The sequence below is a fragment of the Dermacentor variabilis genome, chromosome 4, assembly GCF_050947875.1.
Source record: "Dermacentor variabilis isolate Ectoservices chromosome 4, ASM5094787v1, whole genome shotgun sequence".
NCBI classification, from domain to species: Eukaryota; Metazoa; Arthropoda; class Arachnida; order Ixodida; family Ixodidae; genus Dermacentor; species Dermacentor variabilis.
In genome coordinates, this window is record NC_134571.1 from 95,059,380 (window position 1) to 95,076,816 (window position 17,437).

The 17,437-nt window shown below is 45.6% G+C and overlaps 1 protein-coding gene across 1 annotated transcript in view; it reads left to right on the forward strand.

Moving 5' to 3' along the window:
* Nucleotides 1-10,377, forward strand: part of LOC142579530 (acid phosphatase type 7-like) — a 33,508-nt gene extending 23,131 nt beyond the window's left edge. The window contains exons 9-12 of the mRNA XM_075689847.1: nucleotides 2,831-2,959; nucleotides 4,060-4,131; nucleotides 9,981-10,118; nucleotides 10,211-10,377. Of these exons, the coding sequence (XP_075545962.1) occupies nucleotides 2,831-2,959; nucleotides 4,060-4,131; nucleotides 9,981-10,118; nucleotides 10,211-10,267 (396 nt within the window). The 3' untranslated portion in view covers nucleotides 10,268-10,377. The remainder of the gene's footprint in view (nucleotides 1-2,830; nucleotides 2,960-4,059; nucleotides 4,132-9,980; nucleotides 10,119-10,210) is intronic.
* Nucleotides 10,378-17,437: the final 7,060 nt, after the last annotated feature.

Consider the following 17,437-nt stretch of genomic DNA (forward strand, 5'->3'; position numbering starts at 1 on the left):
CTTAGTAACTCAGGGGACCAACTGCAATGCATGCTCACTGACCTGGAGAGACAAAGCAGAAGAGTGGGTCTAAAAATTAATCTGCAGAAAACTAAAGTAATGTTTAACAGTCTCGGAAGAGAACAGCAATTTACAATAGGCAGCGAGGCATTGGAAGTCGTAAGGGAATACATCTACTTAGGGCAGGTAGTGACTGCGGATCCGGATCATGAGACGGAAATAATCAGAAGAATAAGAATGGGCTGGGCTGCGTTTGGCAGGCATTCTCAGATCATGAACAGCAGGTTGCCATTATCCCTCAAGAGAAAAGTATATAACAGCTGTGTCTTACCGGTACTCACCTACGGGGCAGAAACCTGGAGGCTTACGAAAAGGGTTCTACTCAAATTGAGGACGTCTTCAGATATACATATTTCAGTCCCCTACAGTGATTAGGGCTCATTGGCATGCTCTGTCGTTTGAGTGAATCGAGCTATGGAAGAAGTGCGATTATGCAGTTACAGTTAATTTGAGAAAGAGACCAGGTAATATATAATTTACATGTGAAAGTATTTACGTAGGGCGAGCGCACATCCTTCACATTTTCGCTTCTCTAGCATGCCGGCATTGTTATTTTTTATCAAAGCTATGAGCGCGGAGCATCCGGAGGTTCAAAGACCGCGTTGTAGGAGTAGCGAACTATAGGAATCGAAGGAACACTTGCATATTCCTCAGGCTAAAGCATTTTAAAACTATCGGAGTCACGAAAATTAAACAGACGCTTTTGCAACGCGCTCCGAATATTGGAAAACCTGCCAATGTTACATCCTTAAATAAAGATGACGCGTTTCATGCACTAGCCTCTAGCAATGTAGTGACGCGGTCTGCATGGCATGACAGGCAAAGCCGTGCACCGATATTTTGAGCTCAAACAACAAGCAACTCGATGCACGTTTCGCAGATATTGAAGGCATAGAGCCACTGCCTCTTACTGTTGTCTCGGCATAGCCCTATTTGCTGTTCACACCATAGAGCTAATTACATAACTTACCCTAACTGGAGCCAGTGTCTTTGAGAGCTTCGTGTATGGCGGTTCAGCCAATGTGGAAATGATGGACAGTACACGGATTTGCGTAAACTATGTCCTTCTGACTTGAAACAGCTTTGTGATTTTAGAGGTCAACCATCTTCAACGAATCGTTATGTTATGAACACAAGCTAGGTGCTATGGACGTCTCCCTGCAGTTAGAAAGTATGATTCCCTGGAGATTGAAAGAGAGGAATTTTAGCGAAACACGTAAAAAAAAAACAGTTAAGGTGGCAAGCACCAGAATTACGCAAATACATGTAGCAATCAGCATTTTCATGGCATTTGGACGACTGAAGCTTTTCACTTCCATCTAGAAACATTTGTAGAAAACTGTTCATTACGCGAACGCAGCTTGAGACTACGTGCGCTAGCACTGCTATCGGTACTCTAGTTTGCCTGCGATCCGAACATGACAAAAAATATGTTTTTTTATAACGGTAAACCAATCATGACAACGTTCTAATTCGCAATAAACCAGTCCGCTGCTTTCCAAACCATGCGGGCTAAAAGCCCCTCCCCTATAAGAAAAAAAAAAGAATGCATATGTGCAATGCTGAACAAGTGCTTCCGCGACAGTACACTACTCCACGCCGTAATGCGTAGCTCTGACTTTCTACAGGCACTTGCTCTACTAGTCCACCTATTCAACGTGAAGAAAGATAGCGACTTTTTGGAGCTTCATTGCGTGCATGAGAATTCTGAAAGTACATAAACAAACCAGCCATAGGTCATCTTAGGTTTGCGAAGTGCATGTTCTTAACTATGCTGTCATTTAAATTGCAGGAAAATGGTCATGATTATTTGGAGTAAACGAGGACAACACATCGCTCTCTTACTTTTCGAATTCGCGCTTTGTCTTCAGCAGTGATACATGAGTGCCTCCTCATAAAATTGAAAGTATTTTCTCCTATTCCGTTTGTTCTGTCACAGAAAGATAAACAAGAAGGTTATTTAAGCTTGCTTAGTATAGTCATTGATATTTGTTGGAGGCTATAAGGTTGTCCTTTAGCAATGAACAATTAACTGAATGCGGTTAGTCATCGTCAAAAGCTGTTGGTCACGCCGCGCCTTTTATTCTGTTTCTATTTTTCTGCGGTGACAATTGATGTCACTGCCAAAGAAGCGTGAAACGTCTGAGCGCGGCCACGGCGACCGCATTATAAAAACTAAAAGGCTTAGGGGTCTTCTTTTTCTCGCATATGTATTATGTCTTTTTCCTCTGTTCTTTTTTTTTTCATCTTGTCTGTGCATGCGAGGTGATTTCAGGTGAATTAAGCTAGGTGCTTTCAGAATTGCTGCACATGCCGAGAAATCCGCTTGCTTGCTTGCATGGGAACTGTTTCTAGGCTTTTCCTGGCACAGTTGGTGCCCTGTCGTTAGGGCCCAAGATAGGACCTACATGATCGTCGGCATGTGTACGAGCATACAGGCTCAATTACTTATCGTCTGACTAATGAAACCAGATTGGTACAATAACATGATATTACGGTTTAGCAGGCACCCCAAAAGGACCGAGCGCTCGTTCTCATGTGCAGGTCTCGTGGCATTCGGGTTAGCCGACAAGATCCGTTGCTTCATTTTTCTTTCTTTCTTTCTTTCTTTCTTTCTTTCTTTCTTTCTTTCTTTCTTTCTTTCTTTCTTTCTTTCTTTCTCTCTTTCTCTCTTTCTTTCTTTCATTCTTTCTTTCTTTCACCACTGCAAGCTGAGCCACTTCCTCGTATTTCAAGCCTTTCTTCCTGGAAATGTATTCACCCCTCCTAGGCTCGCAAGGGATTTCCTCTGACAAAGATGTATGGCCTGGAGAAGCTCTTCTTCAAGTACGGAGTGGACTTGCATTTTACCGGCCATCAGCATTCGTACGAGCGCCTGTGGCCGGTCTACGACGGCGTGGTGAGCACTGAGCCACTAAGTTTTAAGGAACAGCTAGAAATATAGGCTTGGCTTAGCAGACGCCCTTGAACACCAGCAAAAGCTATAGCGTGTGGTAGCGTTCAGTCCCTAGGTATATACAGTACACTGTAAAACCTAAAATTCATTCATTCATTCATTCATTCATTCATTCATTCATATTATTTGGCATCGTGAATGTTGTAAACTGTGAATAAACGTCGCTGCGAAACTTTACGCGTACTCTACACCCACAATACAATGCACAGTGATTAATAATAATAATATTTGGGGTTTTACGTGCCAAAACCACTTTCTGATTATGAGGCACGCCGTAGTGGAGCACTCCGGAAATTTTGACCACCTGGGGTTCTTTAACGTGCACCTAAATCTAAGCACAAGGGTGTTTTCGCATTTCGCCCCCATCGAAATGCGGCCGCCGTGGCCGGGATTCGATCCCGCAACCTCGTGCTCAGCAGCCCAACACCATAGCCACTGAGCAACCACGGCGGGTCCACAGTGATTGCATCGGGTTATACACAAAAAAAACACAAATAAGTACAATGACTATATTTTCGATGTTTTATGTATTAGAGTAGAAATACTAGTTAAATATGTGGAGAATAGACAACTTACATCAAACATTAACATCAATGCTAACGTTGACACTAACGCTATCATAGGTAACTGTGGCTTGAAACTTCACATTGATTTGAACCATGTACTCGCGATCGTAATCGATATAGAAAGGAAACGCTTTATTCAAAGCGCTTGTCTTTCAGAATCCAGCACTACTTATAGTCAACACATTGTCTGTTAACGAAACACGACAGTCGTACAATATACACGTTCGCCACACAAATCTTGCGCCTTGTAGAGTACATGTTATGACGGTGATAGTAAAGAAGTCAGCTTTCTTTTTCGTTTTTCATTCATTTTCTCTTTCTTTATTTTTTCACCTTACGTCCAGTCAAATGTTACGAAAGCGGCATGCAAGCACGATTGAATGGCACGGCACTTAAAGACAGCGTTCCTCAAAAGATTCATTTAAGGCAAAAGAAGAATTCCAGAAACATTGCAAGCAACCCGCATCTCCATTACAGGTGTACAATGGGACAAGCACGGACCCGTACGTCAATCCCAGGGCGCCAGTACACGTCGTGACAGGAGCTGCCGTACGTATCAGCAATTTGAACAGCGATTTTGTGTCTGCCCGCGATATAGTGCCAAGAGACAAGTACTGTACAGAGTACTGGACCAGTTAGACAATCGTCCACTATCAGAATTCAAATATTTAATCTAGCACTCAGAACACCCACGCTAAAGGCCTTACTCGCGTTATTAAGGTTCCTGCGGTCTGCGGGGCTTCACGATAGACTGTAAGAACGCCGCCCCCTACTGCTCTGTAGTGTAAGCGGTTTGTGCCCGTCTCTATTTCTATCTCCAGATCCGCTCTCATTCTATTTTTATCCCCCTTCACCCTTCCCCCGTGCAGGGTAGCCAACCGGAACTGCCTCTGGTTAACCTCCCTGCCTTTCTATGCATCATATTCTCTCTCTCTCTCTCTCTCTGAACAGCGATTTGATCTTTCTCGGCTACCTGGGCTTGCGCAGTCAGTTCATTCCCTTCTCGAAAGCCGCAGACAAGCAAGCTGCAGTTGATATCGGACAGCCCGTTTTTCGCTCCAGTAGAATCGAAATCACCCGCCACTTCCGTCGTTTTGCCCATGAACACCTAACCCGTCCGTGTAGGGGGACACCGGATACTTGCAGGTGTGCTCATCAGTATACCGTATGACAGGAAATGCGGAATGAAACAGAAAATGAATGCACGAATACAAATTTAAGAAACTTACGACATACGAAACATACTTCTCGCGCGTTATGACAATGGGCATCAGTCGCGGGCCACACATCTGGGATTTGCCACCCCCCCCCCCCGTTCCGGTCTCTGTTTTCTGTGTTACCCCGCAGCATCATTTCAGAAGCACCGAAATGATACTGCGGTACCACTACGACTACCCCAAAGAACATTAGCATGGATGAATGGATGTTATGACCGTCCCCTTTGGAACGGGGTGGTGTGTCGCATCACCCAGCTCTTGCTATTATAGTGCCTAATGTCCTACCTAGGTTAAACAAAAAAAAACACGATGAACTCCCACAACAATATTTCCTGACCCTTAATGCGAACTTTGCTTTTGTACGTCTCCGTTTTTTGTTGTCTCCCTAGTTTTCTTCCACCAATCTTCCAATCGTCTCTTACTAATCTCTATTGCGGACATGTTTACTTTCCCCCTGCTCTCGCTGAACTCAAGGGCTTGAAGGAGTTCAGTGGTGCCTAAATCGACCGCTGGGCAGATATCTTCACATTGTAACGAAACATGCTCCATCGTTTCCCTAACCTTACCGCTGCAAGCACACGTTTCTTCTTCCATCTTATATCTCGCTTTAGAGGTGCGTGTTCTAAGGCGTCCTGATCTCGCTTCGAAACGTAATGAGCTTCCCTTTGAGTTCTCATAAATTGTTTCTATCCTGAATTCGTTTTTACCTCTTAAGTAGTTACTCATGGCAGGTTTATTTTCCATTGCCGCCACCTATGAGATTATTTCGGCCTCTCTGACTTTCCGCTTGACGTTCTTGGTTGCTGTGTTGCTCGCCGTACAGGCCGCGTACTTGCTGACAAGCTTCCTACTTCTTTGCCTCCCCTGTGAATCAATGCTTTTTTCTGTACCAATACTTGAACACTCTCTCAACCCAGTTACTTTCTTCCATATTGCTCAGTCGTTCTTCATAATCAATTTTACTGTGAGCTTCCCTCACTTCAAAATTTGTCCAGCCCATATCACCGTAGACGGCCTTAGCAGCGTTACACAAGCGCCACCACCACAAACGACGTACATCACGCGCGCGCGCATATGTGCGCATGTGCAGCATACATCCTCATCCTTCTAAGCCGTCAACCAAGAGCTAGTTGATTATTGAACCAAATTAATGTTTAAAAGTAAATGGCGTCAGAAAATGTGTCAAGTACGATTACACACAAGCTGTAGACTTGACAGCTTCTGTTACGCGCGAACTGTAAGTCAAACCCCTTTTCCAGCTGCAGTACGAGGCCTATACACATTACTGTAGGCCCACCACTTGGCACAAGTGCGTTATTGAACTAATCCAATTTCTCACAATAAATTGTGTTGGAAGATTCCTAAAGTGCGACTTATACACAACCTACAGGCATGATAGCAACGGCTTGTAATTCAAATATACAAGGAAACATAATTTTATTACGCGGAAACGGAAGCAGAAACCCCATTTTCCAGCTGTCGTTTTTTGGGTGAGCACACCACGAAAAATTCCGACCAACTAGAGGCAAACAGCTGCGCTATAAAACACATACTCCCGTTTTGATACAGCTGCGAGTCCCTTATTCACAATGAAGATGGGTGCAAGAGGGCAATTATTTATTCGTTAGGTGGCGCAGATTTCGCATGTATATCTCAGAAAGATTACCCTGTGTCTGGTTAATCGCGTATTTAAAAGTTTGATTATGTAAATATTCTAGAGTATCCTTGAATGTAGGCGCCTTTTGTTGCTTTTGTGCTCGCAGTATCCGAATTGACCATGTGGTTAGTAGTCACGTGATGATCCGCCAAAGCACTCTAACTTGCATTGCCTTTCCTGACATCGTTCTGGTGCTGCTGTATCTTTCTTTTAACATTCCACGTTTTACGTATGCAGGATGCGTCACAATTCTTGCAGAGTATCTTGTAGATTGCCCCTGGAAACTTTTCCAAAGGGTCTTTCAATCGCACTTGCTTCTGTTCTAGTTTATTTGTTGACACGTGCACCATATTCACGCCATATGTGCCAAAAACTCTCACCAGTTACTCACTGATTCCTTGCGCATCGGGTCAGCCGCACGTTTCTGATTCTGATTTCTGAACAGAACACCGCAATTCTTGAGCCTTCAGTAGTTGGGAAGGCTAGCAGTTGTTGGAGAGGTCCGTCCTTACCACGACTAGCTCTTGCTTGCGAAGTCCAGGCTCGGAACAGATGCTCCGAGTCTGGACTGCGTTAGCAAGATCTAGCTTGTGTGTATCGGAAGTCGACCCGTGTGGGTCGGCTTCTGATGCACACAGGTTGTCATTCCGTTGGCCGAACGTCTTATGATGACGTCGAGGAAGGCAATCAGTCCATTATTTTCCTCTTACATCGTCAATTGGATACTTCGTATGAAAGAGTTCAGATGCTCAAGGACAGGTAGGGACTCTTGGCGGTGAATCAGACAAAAACAGTCGTCTATGTATCGGAGACAAAAATTTTGTAGCCGTCTTGTACGAGGTAAACGCAGAATATTCCAGGAGCCGGCATGAGTGTTCTCGAGAACGACGCGTTGCTACTTTCACGCACGTCATTTGAGACGCACATTATCGATTAGGATATACTGCGAGCATAATCACGACAGAGAAGCGCCTAAGTTTAAGGCTACTCTTAGAGTCTTTACATATTGAAACGACTAAAGTGTCATATGATTACGAAACTCCCTAATGCGAAATTTGAGCGCGGCACAATAAGTACTTTCATTTTGCGAAATATTGAGGCAAAACATTTTAGACCGAAATCACCGCACCTACTGGCAGTGGGCCAGTGCCGTCAGCGCCTTCGCAGAGGCAGGAGCAGTATGGCAATGCTGGCATGATGAGCGGCATTGGAGACAGTTGTGCAAGAACGACGATGACTAATGCTCCAGAAGTGGCACGAGCGCGCGTTCTCGCGGTTACGCTGAGGTACGCCGACGGGCGCCTAAGAACTGCGCTCTAAAACGCGATTAGTCGGACACGGGGTCATCTCCCAGAGATATACGCGCGCACTCTGCGCCAGCTAAAGCATTACCAATCGCCCCTCTTCCGCCCATGTTCATTATGAACGAAGAGCCCGTAGCGGTCTCGAAACGTCATTATATGTTTTTATGGCAAAGCTGTCTATAGGTAGGATCTGGGGAAAAATATGTGTCCGGGATGTTGACAAAAGCAAATCATAATGGGGCCCGATCCTGGTGATAGTGCTGAAAGGGTCCAGGCTCAATGGCTCATGCGTCTGTGGGCTCGGGGACCTGTAACTTGGCCTTTAACTACCCTTGTCACACGTGGGACCCAAAGAGGTCCCAGAAACAAGGGTAAGAACAGATGTTTTTGAAAAAAATGTTTCGTACAGCTTTTTCAAAAACGGCAGACCTCCCGCCGAGAGTAGAACCTGGGCTTACCCCGGGATACTGTTTCTAAAATAAATGTTCCTTCCTCCTCCTCCGTTAAAAATTCTCGGTGCCAACTCCGCAAACTCGCTAGTGCCACTGCTCGCATGGTCATCGTCTTTTTCCATAGCCCGCCCAGTTGTGCAAAATACTATCATAATCCGCAATGGCTCGAGCATCGTCGTTTTCTACTGCTGCCTCCATTGTCACTCATTATTCCAACGTACAATTTCACTTCTGTCTTCGTAATGGGGAGGCCGTATCTACGAAGGTATTAGCCATTGTTTATTGGGATATCAGTCATTCATTGTCTTACGTGACGGACATATTTCATAACAGATGTGATACGCGAATATCACCACGATAACCACAGATTAGTACAATAAATGTGTTTGTACCTTTGTTCAGTATTTGGGTCGCGCGCTAAAGAGATTCGCTGGCAATCCAAATTCACAGAGTGGAATGGCTCATGAATTTTTTACCCTACTGAACCTTAGGCGAGTGCTTGTTTTGTTCTACCAATTTTGTCAAATGATAGTTTGTTCCAACACAACGCTCTGGTTGCTTCTTTCTTACTGCCCCTTATTGATACCTGACGGAAGCCAAATTCTGTAATTGATAAATTATATATACAGGGTGTTTCAGCGAACATTTTCAAAAATCTTTAAAAGCTGCCTGTGGCAGATATCACAATTCTAGTTCATGAGCTGGTCTACTCGAAGTGACGGACAATACTTGCACAATAAATAGAGGTGCAAAATCGACTAATTCATAAAAATTCACTAACAAATTTTTAACTAATTACATTATGGCCCATATTCCAATTTGCAAATTATAGCTATGGAGTTCGCACGGCGAATCCACTTGGAACGAATGTTCAAGATGGCACGAGTTTTGAGATATAAGTTTCCGAGCTTTGCGGAGAAATGCATTGGCGTTCCGGTTAATTTGCTAACAAAACGTCGTTTTATGCACTGAAGCACACAAGTAACTGGAACGCCAATGCATTACTCCGCAAAGTTCGGGAATATATATCTCGAAACTGGTGTCGTCCTGAAAACTCGTTCCTAGTAGATCCGCCTTGCGAAATCTGTTGCTAAAATTTCTAAATTGTAGCATCGGTGATAATTAGCTAGAATTTTAATTAATGAATTACTGTTAATTAATCAACTTTGAATTTCAAATTTTTGTGCACGTAGTTTCAGTCGCTTTGAGTACACCACCTCATAAACTATAATTGAGCTATTTGCCATAGGCAAACTTTAAAAATGTTTGAAAATGTTCGCTGAACACCCTGTATCTATAGATTCGAAATCTTTAACCATGGCCATTTTCAGGATCAGACCTTACAGCTGGCCCAGCAGTAGCCCAGATGTGGTCATCTCTATAAAGATTGCGGATTACGTGGCCTTGCTCATTAACTTATGATGCTGACTGGTAATCATTAACCAGCAACTAGCGTTTAATGCAGATTATCCGCCTTAGGGGATTTATGAAGTCGCTGGTATGGCCATACTTGTCTTGCGAAGGCTACAACATATTATTTACATTTTATTTACAACACTTACCTTGTTAGTTTACACCATAAGGACACATTTTCCTTTACTCCTTTAAGTTAGTTCTAAAACACTGATTTCCTGTTCGTGGCCTTTCTGAAAAATTGCGATCAAATTTCTGTTTGAAAGAGTTATTTCGCAGAAGTTACTTTGTAAACAGTTCGCGAGGTATTTGCATACGGTATTCTAACATAGTGATGCGGTTAACCATCACGCAGGGAAACTCTGAGTTCCTCTCACCATTTGTTCCGGACCCGAAACCATGGAGCGCCATGCGAATTTCAGACTACGGCTTCACGAAGCTCCACCTGATCAACAGGACGCACATCCAACTTCAACAGATATCAACCAGAGAGGTAAAAATAACTGTCATTATAGCTATGAGATACGTGCGCGCCTTAGTTAGGCCGTTTTTTCTAACTTGCGGGTGCACCATATTCATTTTCAGAAACCACGCGTCGTGGATGCAGTGCACATCGTGAAAGACAAGCCAAGAAACTTCTGAAGTGCAGTACCAAGTACTGAATAAACGTTCAAGCTGGAAGGAGCTCAGAAAGGCAGTCAAGTTTCGCTGTAGAGCATTGTAGGTCCACTTTGCCGAAGGGAATGCAGAATCATATGACATGCTCACGACTTTTTATCCTATTGACTTTTTTGCTTCATCAGTTTGTTTGCTTGTTTGTTTGTGTCTGTTTGTCTGCTTGCTAGTTTGTTTATTTGCTTGTTTGCTAGTTTGTTTGTGTCAGAATCGCATCAGCAATATTGCGCAAATGGGCGCCTAGGACCACTACAGCTCAAACACTACAATGCAATTTCACCGCCAAAGGCACATACATGTCTTCGAACCAGCACAAATGTGCAGCCGGGAACAGTATAAAATTCAATGACGAAACGTTTTACACGCAAAACGATTACAGGAGATGTGACCTCGCGAAGCTAATGATTTTATGCTCAAGAAATAGCTCTCCGATTTAACATTCAGACTCACTGAAAGACTCGGCCTGAATATTTAGTCTCAGCATGGGGAGCATCCAAAGAAGACAGAAGTTCACAGCAAGATGGATGCTTGAAGTGACAAACGACAGACGGACAAAGTATGTCGCAGAAGCTTCGATAAGGGCACAAGTCTTCGTCAAAACAGCAGCATGGGTTGCGCGTGTGTTTAGCCGCTACGGACTCTCGAACACAATTTTGGCATTCCCTCTCGCATTGCTCGAGGTGTCTCAACGGGATTTGACACATCTTCCTGGGGTAAAGTAAAAAGCGCATCGGTATTAAAAAATTTGGAGGACGCATGCCCCTTTAAAAGTGGAAAGCGATAGCGTTCAAGGACCCCTTACTGCTTTTCATGCTTCCTGGCCACTACAGCTTATGTAACCGTAACGTTTACCGGGAAATGCTGGCTGCGAACGCTATGCACGAAGGCGAGCTTTCTGGTAGAAACGCGGTCTCTTGCGTGGGTCTACCTCCTGTTATTGTTTCGCACTATTACTATTTCAGACTGAGAAGAGCTAACATAAAGGACATGCGCTGGCGGTGTTCTTTTCCATTAGATTTGTGTGTGGGCTGCCTTTCTCAAAATTCCGAGAGATAACTTTGTAAAGAATGAAAGACATGGCACGAGCAACTTTGGTGGCAGAGAAGTGCTTGGGTCTGCGTGATTCGGAATTTGGTTGGAAATTCTTTTTGCCGAAGCGACGTCCAACGCCGACGTGGGACGCCGATACCGTCGCAAGATTTTCTGCGACACGAGCACCTTAGCGCTGTCGCGTTAAAGGGACCTCACTCCAATCTAAAAGAACCGGGTACTCAACCTCCCAAGTTTCTAAACCCTTTCCTGTGCCGAAGGAGTTCAAATGTGAAAATTATCGGATAAATCACACTGATGCGCCAGTGCTGAGGCATCGCCATGAAAAAGACAAAAAATGGTTGCGCTTCATTTTTCCCCAGTAATAATAAACCTTTATCTGCCAAATAAATGACGATCAAGTTTTGAAAGAAAGGTCGCAGTTTAAAGGCGAAACATCGATTGCGATAGCAAATTATTAGACAGCTACATGAAGCAAAGATAGTAGTTTTATTGGCCGTATAAACTTGTTACTGACTAAATTAGCAAACACGGTGTCATACGCGCGCAGGCAAACAAGAACAGTTTTCACTCGATGACCGCGGACACTCCCTTTCAAAACGCTGGCGTGACGAATCGTGGCAGCAGCAGCGAGTGAATTGACTTTCGTGCTGCCTCTCGCTTCGACGCAGCTAAGCGGCGAGAACACAACGAGCACGAAATTATCAGCCCTCGGCATGCCTAGACTATGCCCCGATCAAAGACTTCTTTCAAAATATGGTACGCTCAGCCGGTCCATACGCAGCTGCCGCCGAAGTAGAACGCTCCCCACACCCTGTTGCCTTGCACGCGATGTAAGATGGAGCGCTTCGTCCCCGCCTTCCTTCCTTGCGCGCGCGCGAGACTGAGCCACCATAGTCGGCTCACAGTAGCACGCTTTCACTCGCACACAGCATACGGTACGAGGACACGATGCTGTCGCACTTGAATTTTATATGGAACATCACGGTGACACCGCAGGCGTAAATGTGCATTAAGTGTCCATGTAATTGCAATCGGAAATAAAACACACAAACAAGGAGATTCTAAGCGTTAATACTTCGATAAAATATCACTTTCAGTAAAGAAGGCTGGTGCTGCAGATCGCTGTAGTGACGCGTCATACGTGACCCAAAAACTACGGGGCAATGCAAAGCAACTGCTTGTTGTTGTTGTCATAGTCGTTGTTGAGATTTTGCTTGCCATCGTGTAGTATTTACAAAATCCGGAGCGCTTACGCCCTCTGCAGTACACAATACATCACAACCATTAACTAACAATAATATTTGGGGTTTTACGTGCCAAAACCACTTTCTGATTATGAGGCACGCCGTAGTGGAGGACTCCGGAAATTTTGACCACCTGGGGTTCTTTAACATGCACCTAAATCTAAGGACACGGGTGTTTTCGCATTTCGCCCCCATCGAAATGCGGCCGCCGTGGCCGGGATTCGATCCCGCGACCTCGTGCTCAGCAGCCCAACACCATAGCCACTGAGCAACCACGGCGGGTAACCATTAACTAACAAGACAAGCCTCAGCGTCAGTGCAGGCTGGCGCTTCCCTCGTGCGCACACTATTGATCCATCTTCCTGTGAGCCCTAGTTCTTGTTTGACACTACAGTACAGGCACGGCGTGTAGCCTCCATTCCCGTTTGTCTACAGCTGTTAAACAAACAGAGCAGGTTACGCTTATTGTGAATATCGTGCAGCGTGAACGCAGTATTTTTGCCGTAGAAACAGGGCGCAAGAAGGAAAATAATCTACTCGGCTCTGTTTCTGTCATCCTAGACTCACACTAGTAGAATCCCGGAACTTCAAAGGCTTAACTAAAGCTTGCGCAGCAGGTTCTTCTTGATCCGGGACTCGGGTAGTGGTGGCAGCGCGCATTGCGATTCCCCTGTGGTCTTTGAAGCTGCTTCCGCTGTACCATCGCAGGTCGCGAGAAAGTTTAGAGTCTAGCAATGAGACCTATCTTGAAGAGCGGCCAGTGCTAAAATATACACAGAGACTACTGTATAAACAATCGACTACCTCGATACTTGCATTGCTGAAGCGTCTCTTTCTCCAACGTCCTCTTCGAGTAAAAGATTAGACACGGGACAGGTCAACCGTCGGTTCTATCAGTAGTGCGAGGGAAATTTTAAAGGTGCTCATATCTTATGCAGTGGCCCAATTCCTGAGAAAAGTTTATTTCTGCTTGTTCGTGGCCCGATTTAGGCAAGTTCAATGCGCGCTTCGGTCTCAGTGAGTGGCTTATGTGGTGGTGAGAGAGCTCTGCTGCCATCATTCAGACGTCTACGTACGACTTTGCTTTACTGTAGCACACAGACGTATTGTTTGTGTCTTCTCACGTGCAACTACAGAATAGTACATATGAAACCTGTTCGTTGGTTATGTCCATTCAACGTGTACGTAAGAAACGCGGACAAAAGAAATTAACGAAGGGAAAAATTTTTATTTTGAAGTATATTCATGTATATGTAACCAACTTGTATAGTGCGAAGAGGGGTTCTGAATTTTGATTATTTAATTAAGGTACAAAACTCTCTTGTCGAACACTACCTGAGCCCCGCAGGCAAAAATCGTGTCCTAATCGCCACAGTGGATCAGTACAAGGACGTAGTGCTTAGAAGCACAAAGTCGATGATATGATTCACCGCCCCTGCGGCCTCATTTAAATGGAGATGGAATGCAAAGCGGCTAGTGCACTTAGATGCAGGTCCACGTTAAATAACCCCAGGTAGTCAAAAAGGTTCCGGAGTCCTCCATTATGGTGTCCCTTTTAAGGTACTGGGCAGTTTTGACATGTTAAACTTGACATTTTATTTTAATATTAAAGCTCATGACCCACTGCCTCTGGCCCAGTTGTGTAAATTTATTTATTTATTTATTTATTTATTTATTTATTTATTTATTTATTTATTTATTTATTTATTTGAATTTGTGTCGCCAGTTTCTCGCTACTTCTGAACTATCGCGTTTCAAAGAAAGCTCACTCGCTCATTGGAAAACCGAGCCAGCCAGGAGCCATTTCCAGATCTGGCGATGGGAGGAGCGAGAGAGAAAGAGAAACGAGGAAAGGCAGGGAGGCAAACCAGACGGATGCCCGGTTTGTTACCCTGCTCGGGAGAAAGAGGTTGAAAAATCAAAAGAAATGAGAAGGCGAAGACCGAGATTGTTCGCTCGCACTGCAGTATGTGTATAGTTTGTACAGGCGACCTTTCCGGTCAGTTTATATTTAAAAAGTGATGAGAGCAAGCGCTGATGGAACGATGGAACGACCGTCCAATTGGCTGAATGCGCGCCGAAGGTGCTGAAACTGGATGTCAAAGGAGGTGCAGTTGCAGAGGAGATGCCCGTTGGTATCCTCATTGTTACCGTGGTCGCATATACGAGAGTCAGCCATTCGAATGAGAAAGGACTACTGCGATATCAAACCGGGAGAGGTTTGATGGCAATCGCGGTTGCAGTGATGGATCAAGCACACACAAACGATGGTTGCAATGCTCCGGTGTTTTCCAAAGCGCAAGCGCGGTGTCCCGAGCAATTCGTTGAAGTCCCCTCGTTGTGTCCGTTCGTGATAGGAGCGCGAGCATGATGTGCGCGTTATCGTGGCAGCTTCACAAGCAAGGTGGTGGCCGAACATGCTGCATTGACCAGGTAGAAAATAGCACCATGTCCTTTTACCCAACAACGCCATCGTAGATATATATTGTTTCGTCCGGGCACTTAGAGGAGACTTGCAGTCAAGGTGAACTTTGTGCGTCTGCAGATACTGTTGTGCCTGCGTCCACCTCGGTGTGCGTGCCGGTTGTATGTCGCGGTGAAGTCGCCGCGACATACTATTGATACGGGATCTGCGCGCCCGATCAGGCAAAAGCCTTATCGCGTGTCGCCTAATGAGCGCAAGATAATCGGGGAACAAGTGAGTGACATGATGACAAATGGGATAATACAAGAGTCCTCGAGTCCTTGGGCAGCTCCGGTCATACTCGTCAGAAAGAAAGACGGTAACTGGAGATTTTGCGTCGATTATCGAAGATTAAACGCCGTGACTAAGAAGGATGTCTACCCGCTGCCCCGGATTGATGATGCGATTGATTGCCTTCATTCGGCCTCTTATTTTTATTCAGTGGACCTGCGCTCAAGATATTGGCAAATCCCGATACACCCGACAGACACAGAGAAAACAGCCTTCATAACCCCGGATGGATTATTCCAATTCAATGTGATGCCATTTGGGTTGTGCAACGCTCCAGCAACCTTTGAAAGGTTCATGGACACCATTCTGCGTGGGTTAAAATGGAACATCTGTATGTGCTATCTTGACGACGTTGTTATATTCGGGCGCACATTCAATGAGCACAATATGCGCCTGGATATTGTCCTCGACTGCATCAAAAACGCCGGCCTGGTTCTGAACTCCAAGAAATGTAAATTTGGTGACCGTCAAACCCTTGTGCTGGGTCATCTTGTTGACAAAGACGGTATCTGGCCTGATCCCCTCAAGACGGTAGCTGTTGAGGCATTCAGTGCGCCGCAGTCAGTGAAGCAACTTCGTAGTTTTCTGGGTCTTTGCTCTTACTTTCGCCGATTTATTCCTGGTTTTGCTGACGTCGCTTATCCTCTGACAAATCTGCTACGTAAATACGCACGGTTTGAGTGGACACCCGAGTGCGAGTCTGCATTTCGTCAGTTGAAGTTCCTGCTGACCTCCCGACCTATCCTTCGGCACTTCAATCCTACTGCGCCGACAGAAATCCACACAGATGCTAGTGGCGTCGGTTTGGGTGCCGTCTTGGTCCAACGTCATGACGACCGTCAGCACGTGATTGCTTATGCAAGCCGCTCATTAAGCAAACCTGAACGAAATTACACGGTGACAGAACAAGAATGCCTCGCTGTAATCTTTGCAGTTCAGAGATTTCGCTAGTACTTGTACGGACGCCCATTCCTAGTCGTCACAGACCACCATTCCCTGTGCTGGCTCGTGAATCTTCGCGACCCTTGTGGTCGCCTTGCGCGCTGCTCTTTGAGGTTGCAGGAATATAACTTCACTGTTGCCTACAAGAGTGGCCGAAAACATGCTGACGCAGACTGCCTTTCCCGTATGCCGCTTACTACGACGGACTGCGACGCAGACGATTTTGATCATCTCGTCGCTTCTGTGACATCCGCTTTTCCAGAAATCGATGCGTTCAAAGCAGAACAACGGACAGACACCAAATTGGAGCCACTCTTTACTTCTGCCCATTCAAGTGCAACAAGCAGCTACTGTCTACCTGACGGGCTCCTGTACAAAAGGAACTACTCAAGCACGGGTGCACGCTTCCTTCTAGTGGTGCCGGAGCGTCTCCGGCCAGCAATTCTTCAGGCTATGCACGATGACCCTACCTCCGGTCACTTAGGCACTGTGCGCACCCTTTATCGCATTCAAGAACGCTTTTACTGGCCCCGGATGCGACATTCAGTTGAGTTGTATGTCGCGAGCTGCATACAGTGCCAACGTCGGAAACGCCCAACCACTGCCCCATCTGGTCTCCTTCAACCTGTGCCGCCTCCCAGCTCACCCTTTCGGCAAGTTGGAATTGATCTGTTACGCCCTTTTCCAAAGTCATTTAAGGGGAACCGCTGGATAATTGTCTGCGCCGACTATTTCACGCGCTATTGCGAGACGGCAGCTATACCATCAGCCACCGCCACCGAAGTATCGCTCTTCTTACTTCACGCTATTGTTCTGCGACATGGACCGCCTGGTGCTATTATAAGCGACCGGGGACGTCAATTCACGGCGGATATCGTGGAAGAGCTTGTGCGTTTATGTAACTCGCTCCTCAGGCACTCGACGCCGTATCATCCGCAAACGAACGGCCTCACTGAGCGCACTAATCGGACAATCACAAATATGCTTTCCCTGTATGTTGCGTCCGATCACAAGAATTGGGATGAAGTTCTACCGTTTATTACTTACGCCTACAACACCGCCAAGCACGAGACAACCGGCTACAGCCCCTTCTTTTTTTTATATGCTCGGCCGCCCCGGTATACGCTCGACACTGTCCTCCCT